This window comes from Osmerus mordax, chromosome 26, assembly GCF_038355195.1.
Source record: "Osmerus mordax isolate fOsmMor3 chromosome 26, fOsmMor3.pri, whole genome shotgun sequence".
NCBI classification, from domain to species: domain Eukaryota; kingdom Metazoa; phylum Chordata; class Actinopteri; order Osmeriformes; family Osmeridae; genus Osmerus; species Osmerus mordax.
Genome location: NC_090075.1, coordinates 7,686,202 through 7,704,771, shown reverse-complemented (window position 1 = coordinate 7,704,771; position 18,570 = coordinate 7,686,202). Strand labels below are relative to the sequence as shown.

Sequence of the window (18,570 nt, the reverse complement as noted above, 5' to 3'; positions counted from 1 at the left end):
AAAATGTTATCATGAAACCCATTCTGCCATAGACAATAAGAAAAAGCTATATTTTTGTGAAGTTAAAATGCATAGAATGTGTTAGACCTCTTCATAATAATGGTTACCATGTTTGAGAACCTCTTGTATCATAAAAGTACCCGAGCTGAAGTGTCAGACAGTCAGACGAAACTCCTCAAAGACATGCAGAATCATGCGTTTGCAGAGGTGAATTGACTTGCAGACATCAACGACAACACATCCTTTATTCAGAATGTAAAATTTAATTCTTCCTAAATTATTAAAAGAATCGATATATTTATATCATAATTTATTAATAACATTTTTTCCGTTGCAACGCCATCGGGAACTTAAGAGAGGACATTTGAAGTACTCAGAGAACATTGTAAGCGACATGTAGGATTTCAGTGCACATGAATAATGAATGTGACTAACTTCTAAACTTCTAAAATAGTTTTGCTTGTGTCTGCAGTCTCCCAAGGCCTCGGCTCTCCTTGTGACAATGATGTGACTGCCCACTACAGTCTATAGTTATTGTTGTGGCCAAAAATTGATTGATTATAGGTCACATAGGCTAATATGTGGGGAGTTCCTAGCAGGGAAGAAGGCCGAGGTCTGGGTTGCATCATCTGTCAACTTGTGTCCTGTGCATGTTAACATCTCAGAGAAAGATGCCACAAGTTGTAAACAACACATTCTGTTGGCACAGAATAGTGGGGAGACTAGGGGTGTTGCCAGAGTTCTGAAGGAGAAGGGGATGGGCCAGCTAGGCTCCTTGTTTGGAGTTTCTGTGTCCTCCTCAAGAGGAGGAAAGGGAACATAGATGGGGTCGAGCGGACATTAGAGATAGGCAGCTTGTACACATGACGCATCATGGGGAACAAGAGAACAAACTAGGGAAGATTATGGGGCAATATTGGGAAATAGGATTATGGAGGGAGGGGGATTTCTTCATTTTCACTATATAATGTGCTAGGTTTTAGATGTCTATGCTTTTTATGTATTCCTGTATCAACTGCTGCATCGGTGAATAAACCATCGAGTCATCTTGATTTTGAAAGAGATTCCATCTCTGACTGTTTTGACCAAAATCCTTCTGACAAAAATATCCTACACTATACACAAAAACGCATTGCTCAAGTTCTTAAAATAGGCCTACACCACGTCCTACAAAAGGGCAAGTTCCGTATGTCTGAGACGACAACATCCCTGTCAATGTACCCTCATTTAAAGTTCAGTCACATTACCAGTGTCAGTGGTCAGACGTATAGCCCAGAGCAGTGCTTAAAGAGCAAACTTCTGGTGATGTCATTTTGTTCTTAGGTCCTCAGTAATAATAGCTGCCAAACGCAGCAGCCACACAGAATAGGCTGTCCTGCAGAAACAGACAAACAGAGAACATTAACAATGCACTTAACCATTTGGAAAGGATGATATTACAGACACAGCCTAATAAGCTTACATTCATAAAAATGTCCTGAGCGTAGTTATCTGTGTCAGCATCCCAGAAACACCTGGCAGCCATTCTGCAGAGCAAGGAAAAGAGGAAGGGCCACAATAAGTTGGTAAAGAAATTTGACAACAGAGGGTTTTTGTTTTTTGTGTTTTTTTAAACAGCAAATTGTTTTTGTACAATGGAGAATGTTGTTTTCAAACTGAGAATAAACACTTCAGCATTTAAATGCAGATCATGAATCATACAGTACATTCTAGTTTTCCGTTTAAAAGACCACTAGATGTCATGCATAGTTCATGCAAGATGACAAGTTTAGAAATAGAATCATCTTTCAGAATGTGACAAACCAAGGTTAAATAAGGTTGGGTAGAGTGACGTGTAAATATATATATATATATATATATATATATATATATATATATATATATATATATATATATATATTGTAAGTAATATTATTGTATACTGGTGTTGTACACAATAAACAAATTACATCCAAGCCCCACATAACTCACTTGACTCCTTCTCCTCGTTGCTCTCCAATAACCACTTGCACAACAAGCTTGTATCGGTCAAAGCCCATCTCTGTTATTAAATACAGATAACATTTAGGAAACAAAAATAAATGGGATTTGAAATGGGTTTGAGGGTGTGTGTATGTATTGGGTTATGAGTTTATCCATTAAAAGATGCCCACTCTTTAGTTTGTCCTTGATACAGTCTGCCAAATTGCGAGACAAAAGTGGAACCTCTTCGGGATCATAGTCCACACCAGACAGTTGTTCTCTCAGAATGTCTCGAATGCATTCCTTCACAACAGCTGGCTTGAACCTATAAGAAGCACATCTAGCTTAATACCTATATAACATTTATCAATCAAGGGACAGGATTACTTTACAGATGCTTGCCAAATTAGTTTTTATAAACGATCAGTAGCGCTGGTTACATCGATCAAGATTACACATTTAGCTATCTAGCTAACCACCTAGTTAACTAGGTGGGCTAAAGCTAGTAGTTACCTGTACTACGGTAGATAGTGCTATACAACTAGTGTGACTGATATACAGTACAGTACAGCTAGCTACTAGTACCAGTTGGCAAAAACCATTTATTTAACCATCTTACTTGTGTTGATAATTCGGTCTTATGAGATATGTATTTCCCGCTGTATGCGATCCCTCCATTTAGCTCATGTAGATACAAATATACAAAAAAGTAGTAGGCTAGGCTACGTGATTAGCTTTTTAAACTGGCTGCCTTTTAGCTTGCGTGCTACAGTTACCATAACAACACCTTCCGAATCTCCAGACCGAGGTAAAATAGCCAATCATGTTGAATTTTCTGAAGACAAGAGGAGGGCCTGAAACCAGTGTTTGTTCAAGAGTCAAAATGTTGCATAGCGTTCTCAATGGGCATTAATACGTTCCAATAAATTTTACGACAGTGACCTTGATTACTGTTGTGACACAAATCACCAAAGTAATCAGTTGAAAAAAAGACCCTAAGGAACATGTATTGTACGGCACAACAACTCGTTGTAGTCTCTCTATTGGTGGTTTTCTTGTGAAACCTGAACTGAATTGAGGGGAGTTTGAGTGTACGCCACAGTATAGCTACTGTATACGCATACTATGTGACAGCAAGGGAAGCATGACGACCCCCGTCAACCACAAACCCAGGTTTGCAGACCACCGTCTGCCGGATACTACACCTCTGCACTTTCAAGTAGCAAAGACCACCACTTCCTCCAGTTTCCCTTTGCGGTATATTGTGTTTGATTTCAGTTAAATTCTCAGACGTGCAATTCTTAACCAAGGAAAATGGCTAGTAAATGTTTACGTATTAGGCTACAGGTGTCCAAACAAAAAATGGAGCAATGTTTGTGGGTTAAAGGTTGATTTGTTTAACTATCTTTAAGGGTTAAACGTTCGCTGGCATCTCAGAAACAGTCTCTATAGGCTACCACAAGTCCCATAACGCCTTTGAAGCGTTCATTCATAGGAGGTGCTTGTTAAGATGTTTGACACACAAGTTCCTGTCTACATTTCCTTGTCTTCTCATACAAACACTTTTTGGATGAAAAGGGCAGATCACAGCATTCAACAGAGGAGAACACACATGAACCAGATTAAGAAGAAAAGCTTCACTTTTCCACTACAAGCTCTAGTTCTCTTTATGTATTATGAACCACAACGTCATCTTAAAATCCCTCTTAATGCTTATATTCATTTTGCAAGTGCGGCTTGATGGTACGTCAACTTTCTTTATCTTTTATGATGTAACATAAATATTTATTTTAAAAGAAACTATGGTTTAGGGAACAACTAGAGCATCCCACATAGTCTAGTAGCCTAGTCTGTTCAGTAAAATGTGATTAAACATAATACAGCCCTACAGTCTAGTTAAGTAATACATTTAATAGTCCTTTTTAAAGGAAAATTGAATTGAACAGAGAGAGAGAGATACAGAGAGATACAGGGAGAGAGATATTTCAAAGTAGATTCACTTTCAGTACTTTTAGATCTCATAAAGTAACGCAAAAAAATAAATACTGGTCTACTACTTGCAGGAACTGTGGAAAGCAAAAAAAGTTTGAAGTTATCATAAAAGAAATGTCTAAAAGTAAAACATCCATGTGCTCTTCGATTACTTGTTTTGTGTTATCTAAGTAACAATGTCAAATTTTCCACTAGGAAATAACTACTGTGTATGGGGAAATCTGTGGGTTGTTTTAATTTTTTATAGTAGCGTCACTTCCCTCATATTACCCAGGTTTTTCAGATGTCTTACAAACATTTCTTTTCACAAAAAAGGCACATTTCGATTCACTCACAGTGATCAATGATTCAATCTCTATAAATATACAGTATGTAAGAACCAGATTCTACTGTAGCCTACAGTGTACACTGATGTTCACTGAGAACGTGTAGGCCTATAACTCTGAAAATATAGTTAGTAGGAAAAACAGTACTTGTTTATTTCTTTTTGCGTTATTGTCAATGTGGTCAAAGCAGTCCAAAGCGGAAGGACAATACATGCTATTATGAACACATGACAATCAGCAATCACAAATCAATGCATCTATGTGTTTGTGTATCTCATCATGTTTATGTGGATTCCATGTATCTATCTCCTATAACAGAACCGAACTTGGCATCAAAGGTAACAGGAACCCTGGGCAAAGATGTAAAACTCAATTTCACATTCAAGAACATCTCCAGAGAGAACATCAGTAGTGTTACACTTTACAAAGGCGAAAAAAGCAACACAAAGATCTCTGAATGTTTTCAGGAGGGTCAAAGCGACTGCTCACAAGGCCGGCCCTGCATCTTTAACGTAGCTTCTAAAGAAGCTTCTTTCTGCATCCAAAATCTGGCTTTAGAACACAGTGGAGTTTACTGGGTTACTTTATTCCCCAAGAAAGGTGGACTACTGCACAGCAACAAGTTATCTTTGCACCTAGACATAGAGAACCATACCACAGGTAAGATCTAAGTTCACATTCGGCTAATTCCCATAAAGTATGAGAGGAGTAAATGTGCTGTGATGTGTTTCATTGATCTCGGACCTGCATTATTTTGCCCCAGTTTAAATAATAGGAATATCTTTTAAGTTAAACTGTATACAAAATCAAGCGACAAGTGAGTGTGTGTGTTTGTGAATTACGTAATTATGATGCTTTACTGCCTGAGTTGATGAATATTGAATCTAGAAGATTGATGTCTATCCTCTAAATGACTTTTTAACTGTCTTTGTCAACAGTGCCTCCACAAAGCATTCACACCACAGAGGGTCCCACCACAAGCAACATAAACATCTTTTACATCATCCTTGCTGGACTTGTAGTGCCAATAATTGTGTTGATCTCTGGACTGCTTGTTTGGTTCTGCTGGATCCAAATGTTGCACTCAGGTACCAAAGATGTCCATATATTGTAATGTATATATGTTTGCATATACTGTCTATATGCTGATTTTTCTCAAGACTTTCTGAAGTCTTAAAGCCCAATTTATACTTAGGTCACATAGTGAAAAATTAAAATTGTCAGTTTCTCCAATTGATCACCTAGGCTACAAAGCGTTAACAATGTAACCATAGCTATGGATGTAACGGTAAAATTATTCTGTTTACGTCACGCGAACCTTGAGCACAGACGACTGTTTTATAAATGCAGCAGCCTGAGCGACAGTTAAAGTTGAAGTTTTTATGCAAATATTAGTTTTGCAATAGGAAAATGTTGTACCGGTAGAAAACAAGTTAAGCATCAAGGCAGTTTAGATTCACAACATCTGCATCAACAAAGTTCAGTTTCACATCCTATGATATCACCGACTCAAACACCCTACTCAGAAAAATGCTACCTTTCATTGGTGGGGGGAATAACCTATTACCTTTTCTACCTGGTTCTAGAATAGAGTTGAGTCAGAGAAGACGGGTGGAAAAATGCTAAGTTGATGTTTTTACACTGGTACATTTTTCCTCCATGACTCCCTGACCCAAATCAGACCTCAACATTTGTGTGCATGCAAAGTCTTTTGAAAGCCCCTATAACCTCAAAAACCTCCTGAGCAGGCTTTCCTGTAAACAGAAGTGCGACCCCAAGCAGTTTATCCGTGTCTGCACCACAGAATGACACCATAACACTGTAGATAGGTTTCTGTTTAGAAGGCGGAACACAGTTCCTTTGATTGTTCCTTTAGGCAAAAAACTACCGGTCAAATAATGGAACTCCTCGTCATTCTCTGCGGTTCCAATTACAGGATGCATGGCTTATAGAGAAATAGATTGGGTTTTGTGAGAGTAGGTTATGTGTTTTGAGAGGATCACCTTTGAGACTTTGTTTTCACACCGTTTTTTCTTTAGATCCCAGCCAGCAAAACGACCTTGCAGCAAAGTCACAGGTAAGTTCCTAGACAGTACCTCATTTTTAATTCCTAAGTTTTTGGAAATTAGAATTTCATATTACTATTATTAATGAAGAAGGGCCTGGGGCTCTTTTTCATAGAGTCCTATAAAAATACATTGCGTAAAGGTTCAATAATTCAAATGCATATTGTTTTTTTTGACAGATGACAGAAGAGAATTCCAAAGCCACTTTTGCTGTGCATTCAGTGGAGTATGGCATACTGGACTTACACAGTCACCACACAGGATGGGAGGACGCCAATCATAGGCCAGACATCGTGATTAGATCTACAGACTCAGTCGAGTATGCGGCCATCACCTTCCAACGACCACAACAGGGGGCTTGTGGGAGATAGGGCTGATTTATACAGTAGCACACATCACATAATTTGATGAAGGTTGTGCTGCACGTGTGTTTGGAAACCCTTTTGAGACCCAGGAATCATTCTTTATTACTTGAGAACAGAAGTAGAGAAGAGATGTAAAACCACAACTGACCTCAGTGTTAAAGAAATCCAATAGCTATGCTCTGTATTCGTATTTCTCTTCATTTGACTCTTCCATTGCTTGTGGCATGCTGCACTTCATATATTCATAGTATATACTATACGTAACCTCAACACAAAGTATTGAGATTTATACTTTAAACAACGATATTCAATGTGTTCTTTTTGGCTGGCTTTTTTGATTGTACCAACCCTTGTGTTATCTTCGGGTCATTCTGACCCATCAGTCATTGTGACCCCCCGTCGTATTGCGACAAATTTACCGCATACAAAAACAAAGTGAAGCATTTTCTTTCAACCGTTGGGCTGTCTCAGACCCCCCACATTGCAAAGGTTAAAAGAAAATTATTTGTATTTGTTTTTGTATTGGGTTACATTGGCACAAGTGTTAAAACCACAAATTGCAGGAAGAACTCTAATCGTTCACAATCTACTATCTCAATAATGTGCAGCATCAACGTATGGAGGTTTTCCTGTACTGTTGAAGTTTCAGTTTGAATGTACCTAATTGACTAAAGTGTACAAATGTGCACACACTTCTAAAACCTAACAATTCAAGTATGTTGCATGTCCGATTTTTGTGTTTCTCTGTATTTGTATGTTGTTATTTTTGTAATTATAGTAATATGGATCTTCTACTGCATTTTTCTGTTCCCTCTCTAATAATAGTTAATTAAATTGCCCTAACCCATATCACAGAGTGGAAATATCAAGTAGACTTATTGATAACCACTAAACTACTACTACTGATGAAGTTATTTGTCTACACTGTTTGTAGTGGTTTAATTAAGTTACGTTCCATGTGTACAATTTCAGAAATCTCATTTGGCATGTTTGCAAACAGCTACAGAATATTTAAGAGAATTGGAGAGGTTACTGACTGTGAAAAACAATACGAATTTAGTAAGAATGACTGTCATCTTTTGTAGAAATGAAAAATAACTGTTTTCTGGACATTTCCGTTGTGTACTTTGATTAAATTATATAATTATATATAAAATAATGGAGCAAAAGAAGTTTGGAAAATCTTTTGTAGCTTGGGTATGACTTGTTGAAACTTCGAGTATTAGCAATGCCCTGCTTTGCACAAACACCCAGGTTGCATGCTGTTTTGCAGAAGTAAGAGCTGCCCATTAACAAATCAAGCCACGATCTACCACAGCAACTCACTGCCAGCGCACACTTTGTTTGCATCACTGCCGGCTGAATGTAGCGTTCAGGAAGACCAAAGAGTCTCTTATTTAAACACTACCCTGATATTTCCCCATTGTAGGATGATGTAGTATGGAACCGAACTGTGGGTGTGAGGTCGATTTGACATTCCACATCAGCAGAAAATATGGTTTGGTGCAATGCATTTTGAAAGATGGAAACAGTTTAGTCCTTTCAATCTCCTCTGACTGTGAACACATTTGGTGTGTATGGTAATAAATAGACTCTATGAAATGTGATTATTAAAAGTTGTCCTGTTGTACATAGGTAGACACAATTGGAAGAACACACACACACTATGATTTTTTTTATAACAAGCTCCTGTCCAGGGATACATACGAACATTATTTTGAATGAATACACCTTGTGTCTCTTTCTGTAAAACATCCTAAGAAAGCTATTGTACATGAAGACATTAAATGAGAGTGCATAATGCTGTAGTGTGAATCAGGTATCACAATACAGAATTGCAGTGCAAGATTACATTACATTACATCGACACAACACAGCCTTACAGTGTAGTATTACATCACAGCATTACATGACAGAATTACAGTGCGGTATTACATTACACCATCACATTACAACATAACAGTACAGCATTACAGTGCAGTATTACATGACTGCATTACAGTACAACATTACAATGCAGTATTACATGACATAATTTGCAATATTACATCACAACATTGTATTACAGGATTACAGTTCAGTAATACTTTACAGCATTGCAATATAGCACAACAGATTACATGTGAGCCTTTCCTCTGTTGTTGATTCTGATGAGCCTGTCTGGATTCTAGCTCACCCTCTCATTCATCTCATTTTGTCAGGAGGATTGGAGGATCCCCATGAGGTCTATACAAGTCAAAAGACACAGCATCTGCACCTTCATTGCAAATGAGAATATTCTGGAATATTCCTCCTTTTACATTTCAAAGATGATGTTGATAATGTCACATTTACTAATGGGTTCATAATACGTTTCCATTATTATTCAAGAATCCAGTGTGGAGAGATCATACAAAAATCTCCTCTGAATGAGTGCCTCATTTCTGTCTTATCAGTTGGTATTGTATTGATCTATGTCCATGATATTGGACTTGTCATGTCCATGTCCTTGTCATGTCCATAGAAATGCCACTGGATATTAAAAGAGATTTATATAGATAGAAGTAGCTTCAAACAACTTTCAACAGTTTCACAGCTCTTTCGGTGTAAATGCAATCATGAGATCATGGATAGAGCGCCATCTTGTGGCTGACAATGAATCATCTGTTACTGTTGCAATAGAAACGTACACAGTGAGAAATGTATTTTCAAATAACAGTGAATAATCTAAAAAAAATGTATCTTTCACTATCAGCATAACTTATACACCAAAGTAACTTTCAAACAGCTTTCAACAGTAGTGTCCCTTTTTACCTATACCTCTCATAACACTGAAAGAAAAATACTTTCTTTTTCTGTGGAAGTCCAAGTGCCCTCTTGTGGCTGACAGCCAATCAACGGTTTCAGTTGAATTGAAACTTACTGATAAGTTTTGTTTTCCCTATGTCATCCTACGTAGGCTATAATATCAGTTGCGACTCAGGCAGAAGGGTAGTCCATGGTGCATAGTGAAACACGAAGGGTGGGAATCTAAATTACATTTTTTAAATACTAAGTTGGTATAGCTAGAACTTCTCAGAGACTTGGTTGTTTCTAAAAAGCTAGCAAACAATGTCTTCCCAAGATTGGATCGATATTTTTCAGGAAAAGGTGATGGAACTCAACGAGGAAGATGACTGGCAGATTGAGTTTGATGACTCCATCAAGCCAAATGGAACGGAACCAGGCTGGCAGCAGTACATCACAAAGACATTTGCATGGTAAATATATCTTGTGATGTTAACAAAATCATGTGCAGTCTTGCTTGGTCTCATCATAAAGTGATGTAAAAGTGATTTGGTTCCAGACTAAGAAATGTTGTATAAAATAGAAGTGTATCGTAAGTAAACATATAGTAGATACAGTTAGCTTCATACATTATGTAACAGTGTAGCAAACAGCATACTGTGTTAGAACATCTGTCAAAGTCTAAAAGCTATGCATACTTTTTGGTTATTATTACTTTTATTAGTTAATATCCATTGTCATTGTGTGACACTTGTCTGTTTGTCTCATCTCTTTCAAAACAAAGGTTTCAGTGCTCAAAGTGTAAGAGAAAGTGGCCCTCGAGCCGTGTGATGGTTGTGTTCCACATGAAGCTGTGGAAACGACAGAGAAAGGGATTCGTGAAAGTACGTCGGCTCTGCCAGGACTGCAAGAAATGCACTGCTGCTCCTATGGAGAAGCCAACCTTCTCCCCAGACAACCTTGACATTCTGCTGGAGAAGCTGATTGAGAAGATCAGATTGAAGTGCTACCATGAGAGAACTGATGGAGTCAACAAGTCTTTCAGGATGGGCCCAGTGCAGTCGCCTCATGAGCCTGCTCATTGTGAAGGCTGCATGTTGGGCATCTGTATTAAGAATGCGCCTGGACAAGCCAATCGTTTTTAACCCTGAAAGACACACAGTATGCTTTGAAGTATCAAATAAGTGCCTGTAATTAAGTCTGTTAACTAGTGAATTTCAGGAATTAATTTCAGCAACTAATTTATTATTTTTATTTTATCATTGCATCCAAGGTGTTATATAAGAACCCTGGTAAAGTAACATGATGATGAGACATTCAGCTATGTTATGTGTGGTCATTGAAATAGTATTAAACCAGGAAGTTGACTGACTGCTTCTCGGTGGTAAAAAATGACCCAAAATGCATTTATGGTTCAGATTTGACCCTAATAGTGTAATAGGTCTGCGGATTTGACAGGCGCTAGTCAAGGATGATTTCCATTTGTTTGATACTACTTTTAGTAATTAAATGAATCTGACATTTGTGAAATGCTCTCTCTCTCCCACATCATTAAAAATGATGCACGGCTATTAATGAGTATTATATTATTTTCATCCCAAAACTACAGTGACTCTGAGCAAAGCGACTTTAGAAAACCCGTGCGTTTAGCTCTCAGGGCCAACCGACAGAAATAAATAAAGCCATGATGAAAATGAAGCCATGCATGTAAAACTAGTTCAGTCAAGACACTCACGCATTAGATTTGACAATTTATTGATAACCATGACATGGAAATAATTTGACTTTGGCGGAGTGGATGATCTAAGGGAAGCACTCCCTGCCTCCTCGATGTGACACATACATAGGCCTACATGAAATATGAGGCAGGGACCAATAGAGATATAATCCCCCTGATGGATAGAACATACAGACAGCATGGGGGAAAAGGGGATGGTGGAGGGCAGCAGCAGCCCTGATCATACAGCAACCAGGGGTGAGTGTGTACGTATCCATGCAGCCTTTTAATGCCGTCTTATCGAACGTGGCCCAATGGACTTGTGCTGGCTAACACAGGTGTGGCAATGAGCGGATGACGCGTGCTGCTCGAGTGCGATGCCTGAACTAGCTCGGCTCATTTGATTTCTTATCAACAGCAGATTCCCCAAGATGACATAACTCCTGCTTTATCACACACTATGTAAATGCATACAAATAAGAGAGTGTTGCTTTGTAAACTCATTTGTATGTGGAATTATCTATCTAAATATCTCCCCTGGAAACGATATCACCTGACAACATGAACGATATTTACATAATAAAGTATGCATACTTATGATTTTATGTCGGAAATTCATGTAAGTATCAATTCATTAAGTAACACTTCTCAAATTATGTCAGTAATTAAACTACAGTTTGGCTCAATTTAACTCAAATAAATGATAAATGACATTTTATGATAATTCTGATTCAGCCCCATCCCATACACTCTGTTACAGTGGAGTACAGAGTGGACCCAAACGCAGCACAGATACAATTAGGTGATTTACTGGGGTGTAGTCCTGAGTTGTGGTCTTGCCTTGTGAACCAGCGGGTCGGCAGGCAGACAGGTACGGAGTTCACGGATGACGATCCTGGGCACAAAGAAAACAGGTTTACAGAAGGCAAGTAAATCAAGCAATGCTTGAGGGTCAAAAGCGCATACTACCACAGTAGCTGTGACAACGATCTGACGAGGAGTGGTTGGAAAGCTGGGTTGAAGTATTGCAGGATGATGAGGTAATAGGCGGCAGGTGCGTAGGGTCTAGGCAGGATGATACAGGAGAACCAGCAGGGGGTGTAAAAGGGACAGGGACCAGGCCGTGGCCGTAACACACTCGGCTTGGCAAAAGTATTAGAAATGACATACAATGGTCCTGATTGGTGTCATGGAAGATTAACTCACGAAAGCATATGAACTTGTCTCTTTTGATAATAAAAAAAGATTTGTTCTCATTTTCATATACACGCAGGTATGTAAAGTATGTATGTTATGGTGGAGTTGTTTGTCACCCTTAGGCAGTGGTAAATATTATGTTTCAAAGGTTTTCAAATGTAATTGGGCCCATAGACAACTCGTAAATAATAGTCCATAGAACCATATTTACAAAAAAAATAAAAATACAATACAAATATGATTTTGTTATAGTATGTATGTATAGTATTAACAGCAGTTATGGTTATTGATAGTTTTATTCCTATACTTCCTCAACAGTGCAGACATAACTAAGACTTTAAGAAAAATATAAAATAAAACAGTATGAAACCTAAAGCAATGTAAACAAGCATTATCCATCACTGCATGTGCTGTTTGATGCAATATTTGCATTCAACCACATCTAGGTAAAGTCACTGTCCACCAGTTCACCTCAACCACTGACCACTACATTATTGTCAGAGCAAATCCCAGAGTTTGCCCAGATGTACTTCTATAAATACCTCTTCCCACTAAGCCCAAACTATGTGTATGGAAGTGTATGAAAGGAAGCCAGTCGAAGGGTATCTTTGTGCATGAATTGGCAAGCTGGGCTTTTAAATCTAAACTGTTTACAACTTCTTATCCTAACAGTCTGATGGCAGCCAAGAACATTTCTGAATCAAAGGTAAGTGTGGCGACTTCTGTGACTGTCATTGTTTGTGACTGGGATTTCAGTGTATGAAACCATACTCATCTCTTTATGGTGAACCATTCGTTGTGTCTCTGTCATGTGATTTGATGTGTGTAAAATGGAGACATGGCATAGAAAAAGTAGACAAGTGTACATACTGTAGATACGTGATGGAAGCCCTACTGACCTCTTATTTTAACTTTAACTTTATATTTGATATTGTACAGTTTTGTCAGTATTTTGTAGTCATTGTTTTATATACTTACATTTTGATATTGTATATTTAATCATCATTTTTATGATTCTTATAAGTTTATTATATGTTTACTTGTCACGGTGTGAGGTGGGGTAGGACCCAAATGCAAGGGAGTACGCAGCCATTTTGAAAAACAAAGGGTTTAATCATGAAAAGCCAGGGAAACAGATTTGGGGAACTCACACGGACATGGGTAATAAGGACAAGACAAAGACTGGACACAAAACAGAAACCTAAATACACAGAACCAAACGACACACAGGTGGACACGATGACGCTAACGAGAACGAGACACAGGTGAAGACAAAGACAGGGAAACACTAGGGCAGGGCAAAACCAAAAACAACAGGGGGGCACGGCTGTGGCTGTGACATTTACTGTATGCACCTGCCCACAATAGTAAATTCCTTTTTGGTGTACATTTACTTGGCTATTAAACTCCATACTGATTCTGATTCTGGAAAAGTCATTTTTCACTTGTGTGTTTCAGTCACAATGGTTATATCTGTTCATCGGTATTTTAACAGGTGAGCACAGAGTTCTTATGAAGAGGTAATGTTGCATTCGGTATAACTGTAAATGAATGTAAAATATGAAAACCATTAGAGTATTATTAGGGGTTGTTCGCATTACTTACTGTTTTTGATTTAGTTCCCATAAATCGCTTATAAATGAAATTCCATTCTTGTCTTTATGGATCAGTGATTAAAGTCTGAGCCTATCCAGAATCAGTATAGTTACAGGACACTTATAACGTGTTTGTACTGAGGTTGGGCTGGGTAGTTGTTCTGTCCTGAGGTCCTGACAGCCATTAGCGTTACCCACCACCCACCTTGCGAACCCTGACAAAAGTCCAACCTTGTTCCTGGGTGCTCCCCAGCCCCTTGTCTGAGCTTTGAACCGGTGCTGAACTGCTCGGAGCCCTCCAATCTGGCTCTGCTGGAGGCGTTGACACCAGTCATGAAACTCAGCTCCATTCGTCCTGTCATCCGCCAGTCTGCGCCCACCAACGTCAGCATCTGGTTCACTCTCTACGGTATCCTGGGAGTGGTGAGGGTCCATTTCAACTGTCGTGTTTAGACTGTATTCACAGTGAGATGTAGTGTAATACATAACCATATAGTTGTGCACTGGATACATGTGTTGATGTTTGAAAAATTATGAGGTAGTGGTTATAGAAGTTGTTATGAAGAATCTTTATGCTTCCTATACCAGTCTTTTCAAACGTAAAATGAGCTTTGGTTGGTATGTAAATGTGCCTCTTTTTTTTGTACTTTATTTAGGATGAAAAGGCACAAGTATTGACAACTTACATTTGGCTTAACTTTGTGAGTACAAATACTTTCTCTTTGTATACAGTATGTATACTGTATAGCTCCATGCAAATACACGAGATCTCTGTTTCTTTGAACTCCACATTTACATTATGATATTGTAACTTTAAGAGGGACCCCGAGCAGAGTCATTTGTGACACACATCCCAAAAGCCTGAGACGATCATTAACTTTTGTACATAACTTGTTTCAGATGTGGGAAAATCAGTTTTTTAGTTGGGATCCAGTCAAGTGTGGAACTAACAAGATTGCTTTGCCACGAAAAATGTTCTGGGTGCCAGATATAGTGATCAACGAATTGTAAGTTGCCAGTTTAAAAGTCTTCAGTATTGTGTGTAGCGGTGGTTGTGACGAATGAGATACTGGACATCCCTCATTATAATTTTGACTTTGAATTTGTGACATCAAAATTACAAACCAGTCACTTTACCACACTGTACAGTTGCAACTAATAATGTAACAACTGCTTTTGATGTACTGTAGAACCAACCTTACAACAGCTAGATAAGCTTAATAAGTTAATAAGCTGCTACTGTCTTCCTTCCCTCGCAGTATGAACGAGAACTCCGCTCCACCTGTTCCGTACATATACTTGTTTAACACGGGCAAAGTTCAAGATGCCCAGCCTGTTCGAGTGGTCAGCTCCTGTAGCCTGAACATCTACACCTTCCCTTTCGACATCCAAAACTGCTCTCTTACTTTCAGCTCATACATTCACCACGGTGAGACCTCACACACAGACCCACTATGGAAAGGGTCATGGAAAAGCCGCAATCAGAGCTCAATACCATGCCAATAGTTCCATCGACTCAATCTCATGATTGACAATCAACATGATGCTACTGTAGATGGTAGACCTAGTGGATGGTAGATGTAGTAGTGGCGTCAAATATGGAACTATTTGACGTCATGGATATATTTGACATACGTTTATAGATACAATGTGGAATCGATTACTAATGGAACCATTACCTTTCTCTGAGTTTGTTGTTATTGTACAGTTTGTCATTTACATATGTGGTATCACTGGTGTAGTGGCGGACATAAAGGTGCATCTCCAAGTGCCTGTGGAGGAAATCATACATCATTCCCTGGAGGTGATGACCACCATGGGCGAGTGGGAGTTACTGGACATCAAGGCTCAAAAGGGCCTATTGCTAGCCTTCAACCACTCCCAGGACCCTATTGATGTGCTTGCTTTCTATGTATGTATAGCAAGTGTACATTTACATTTAGTCATTTAGCAGACGCTCTTATCCAGAGCGACTTACAGTAAGTACAGGGACATTCCCCCGAGGAAAGTAGGGTGAAGTGCCTTGCCCAAGGACACAACGTCAGTTGGCTTGACCGGGAATCGAACTGGCAACCTTCGGATTACTAGCCCGATTCCCTCACCGCTCAGCCACCTGACTCCCAAGTGTACCATGCTGAAAAACCGTCAGCTGAAAATATCTTACTTCCAGTTTCTTCCTTATAGTCCCATTGAACGATGATGTTTCATGAAACCATATCAACTATTTGAAAAAGATAGCACCTTCAGGATTCTACTGTCTTTGGTTTCATACCAGACGAGGGCTTGGATTGGGTTTTCAAAGTTATCTTTTTCATCCTATTGTCAAAGCACCCCGGAGCTGTCAGCTAGTGTTGTTACTCTGTGTGTCTCTCTATCCAGATCGTGGTGAGGCGCAGAGCCACCCTGTACGTGGTGAACCTCCTCATCCCCAGCAGCTTCCTGATCACCGTCGACCTCTTCAGCTTCCTGCTCCCCCCCCAGAGCGTCGACCGCTCCTCCTTCAAGATGACCCTCATCCTGGGCTACACCGTCTTCCTGCTCATCATGAACGACCTGCTGCCCGTCACCGGCAACACCATCCCGCTCATAAGTCAGTATCTGGCTGCTGTTGCACATCTGCGAAATAACGCTGTATCCCAACTGAGGTATCTCAAGTCCATTTTTCAAAAACGTGCATATTTTGGACGTGCGTGAACAGGCTAACGCTGCCAAAAGCTGAAAGATGAGTAAATCCATACGCGAAAAAGACAGTTCACGCGGCTTTTGCCTCCCTCTGCCCCCAGATGTGTTCTTCTCTATCTGCCTGGCTCTGATGGTGGCCAGCCTTCTGGAGACGGTCATTATCACCAACCTCCTGTGCTCCGGTAAAAAATCACCGGTGCCTCGCTGGGTCCAAGTGGTGGTCCTGAACATCATGGGCTGGCTGGTCTGTCTGCCACAGAAGCCCAGCACAGAGGATATGCTTATGTCTCACCCAGCTATGCAAGGTAGAGCTGAGAGGAGTGAGAATAATTCAGGTGATAGATGCTTAATCAGTGAGACTAATTGTCTGGGACTGTAAGTAAACCTTGTGTGCATCGAAATATGCCATTGTCGCAATGGTACAAAAGCAGGACGGATAAGCTTGAGATAGTACGACAAATACTCCAGGTGTGGAACTCAAATGGATGAATCTCTGTCTCTCTTTCTCTATTTCTCTCGCTCGCTTGCTCTCTACCTCTTCCTCTCTCGATCCCTCTCTCCCTAACCCTTCAGCATCCCTGGAGAAGCTGTCCAACACTCAGGTGAAGACTCCAGGAGAGATGGGTTCAGTCCAAGAGCAGCTGACCCTGGATGAGCTGAGGAGACTGGGCGGAGACCTGCAGGCCATCCGCCACCAGGTGGACCAGCATCTGAAGGGAGACTATGGTTCCGATGAGTGGATTCAGGTGGGCTATGTCGTTGACAGGCTGCTCTTTGGCCTCTACATTGCCTTCATCTGTGTCAGCTTCATCACCATCATCTGCATCTGGGTCACATCCTACAAGAAATAGAACACTAGCAATGTATTACTGCTATGACTACACTACTGAACTAATGCTACTAGTGTATGCTAGAATTCTGGAAGTATAGCACTAATTCAACTATTTATAAGTTTTCTACTAAATGCATTGACTTTGACTCATAAGTGTAATGTGAATTGGTCATTGTTTAGTTTGTTTAGTTATTTCATTTTTTAATGCCATGATATTTGTGTGAATGGCTCATCATGCTAATTAGCCACAACATTCATGTTCATGATTATTCAGGTGGTATAATTAGACAAAATGACACATTATTATTTGTGCGATGTCACTTTGTTGCAAATGTGCCTTGTCTATTGACAGCAAAATAGTTTAGTTTTATTTCTACGATGTGCCTTGTATCAGAAATAAATAAATAAAACATTATTATTGTAATACATTGCAGAAGGTTGGGGTTTGTTTGAAATCATGAGTTCACCAGTCCCTGTTGCATGTCTGCGCAAGAATGTAATAGTGAGTTTAAAATCTAGGGATGCATTGTAGATGTATGTGGAGGATAGACAAGATATGGTATGGAACCATTACCTGGAAGAATATAGAAATGTATCATCTAATAATCAAATTAATTCAGTGGCATACTTTGAATTGACAACAGTCAATTCAAACATTGAGTCAACAGTATACAGATTAAACAAAAAGAGAAAAGAAAACACAGGTAACTCCCATGGGTATAAGTTTTCAAAAAGAAACTACGGCTGGGTGATTACCGTAGGTGTTGGAAAACAAGGTGAGCTTTGATTTGATGGTAACTCAGTCACAGGATGTTGAATTATTTACTTTAGTTCAACTTCATAAACTGCAAAAAGGACATAAAGATAGTTTGTATGCCTTTTACGTTGTGTTTGTCCGTTAGTTTGAGTGTGTGTGTCTGCTTGTGTGTGTGTGTCTGTGCTTTTAAGTGTGAATATTGTGTGTGAGTCGATGGGTGTGTGTACAGTATTTTGATGTTTCCACTGTTGCATACTGTGGTCAGAGTGAGTCAAAGACAGTCAGTCAATGAATGTCAATTCAATCAATGTGC

General features: G+C 39.4%; 4 protein-coding genes across 5 annotated transcripts; 3 read left to right on the top strand and 1 right to left on the bottom strand.

Moving 5' to 3' along the window:
• Nucleotides 1–278: 278 nt before the first annotated feature.
• On the bottom strand, nucleotides 279–2,762 carry dynlt2b (dynein light chain Tctex-type 2B). 2 transcript variants are annotated; one of them, XR_010875042.1, is made up of 6 exons: nucleotides 2,582–2,743; nucleotides 2,154–2,287; nucleotides 1,972–2,041; nucleotides 1,463–1,526; nucleotides 1,248–1,375; nucleotides 279–798 (listed from the first exon to the last, which is right to left on the bottom strand). XR_010875042.1 is itself a non-coding variant. In XM_067229960.1 (5 exons), exons 1-5 carry the CDS (start codon nucleotides 2,638–2,640, stop codon nucleotides 1,328–1,330), a joined length of 375 nt encoding a protein of 124 aa, XP_067086061.1. In that variant the 5' UTR covers nucleotides 2,641–2,762; the 3' UTR covers nucleotides 279–1,327. The 2 variants fall into 2 exon arrangements, 1 of the variants encoding a protein (XP_067086061.1); XM_067229960.1 differs by having other exon boundaries at nucleotides 279–1,375; nucleotides 2,582–2,762.
• Nucleotides 2,763–3,569: 807 nt separating this feature from the next.
• LOC136936326 (uncharacterized) lies at nucleotides 3,570–7,052 on the top strand. Its single transcript, XM_067230117.1, has 5 exons — nucleotides 3,570–3,705; nucleotides 4,599–4,940; nucleotides 5,219–5,368; nucleotides 6,320–6,357; nucleotides 6,526–7,052. The coding sequence occupies exons 1-5, from the start codon at nucleotides 3,639–3,641 to the stop codon at nucleotides 6,715–6,717; spliced, it is 789 nt and encodes a 262-aa protein (XP_067086218.1). The 5' UTR covers nucleotides 3,570–3,638; the 3' UTR covers nucleotides 6,718–7,052.
• A 2,631-nt stretch (nucleotides 7,053–9,683) lies between these two features.
• On the top strand, nucleotides 9,684–11,007 carry LOC136936118 (receptor-transporting protein 3-like). Its single transcript, XM_067229859.1, has 2 exons — nucleotides 9,684–9,950; nucleotides 10,262–11,007. Exons 1-2 carry the CDS (start codon nucleotides 9,802–9,804, stop codon nucleotides 10,620–10,622), a joined length of 510 nt encoding a protein of 169 aa, XP_067085960.1. The 5' UTR covers nucleotides 9,684–9,801; the 3' UTR covers nucleotides 10,623–11,007.
• A 387-nt stretch (nucleotides 11,008–11,394) lies between these two features.
• On the top strand, nucleotides 11,395–17,519 carry LOC136935747 (5-hydroxytryptamine receptor 3A-like). Its single transcript, XM_067229415.1, has 9 exons — nucleotides 11,395–11,452; nucleotides 14,240–14,409; nucleotides 14,643–14,687; nucleotides 14,887–14,993; nucleotides 15,246–15,415; nucleotides 15,729–15,898; nucleotides 16,366–16,576; nucleotides 16,770–16,973; nucleotides 17,242–17,519. The coding sequence occupies exons 1-9, from the start codon at nucleotides 11,395–11,397 to the stop codon at nucleotides 17,517–17,519; spliced, it is 1,413 nt and encodes a 470-aa protein (XP_067085516.1).
• Nucleotides 17,520–18,570: the final 1,051 nt, after the last annotated feature.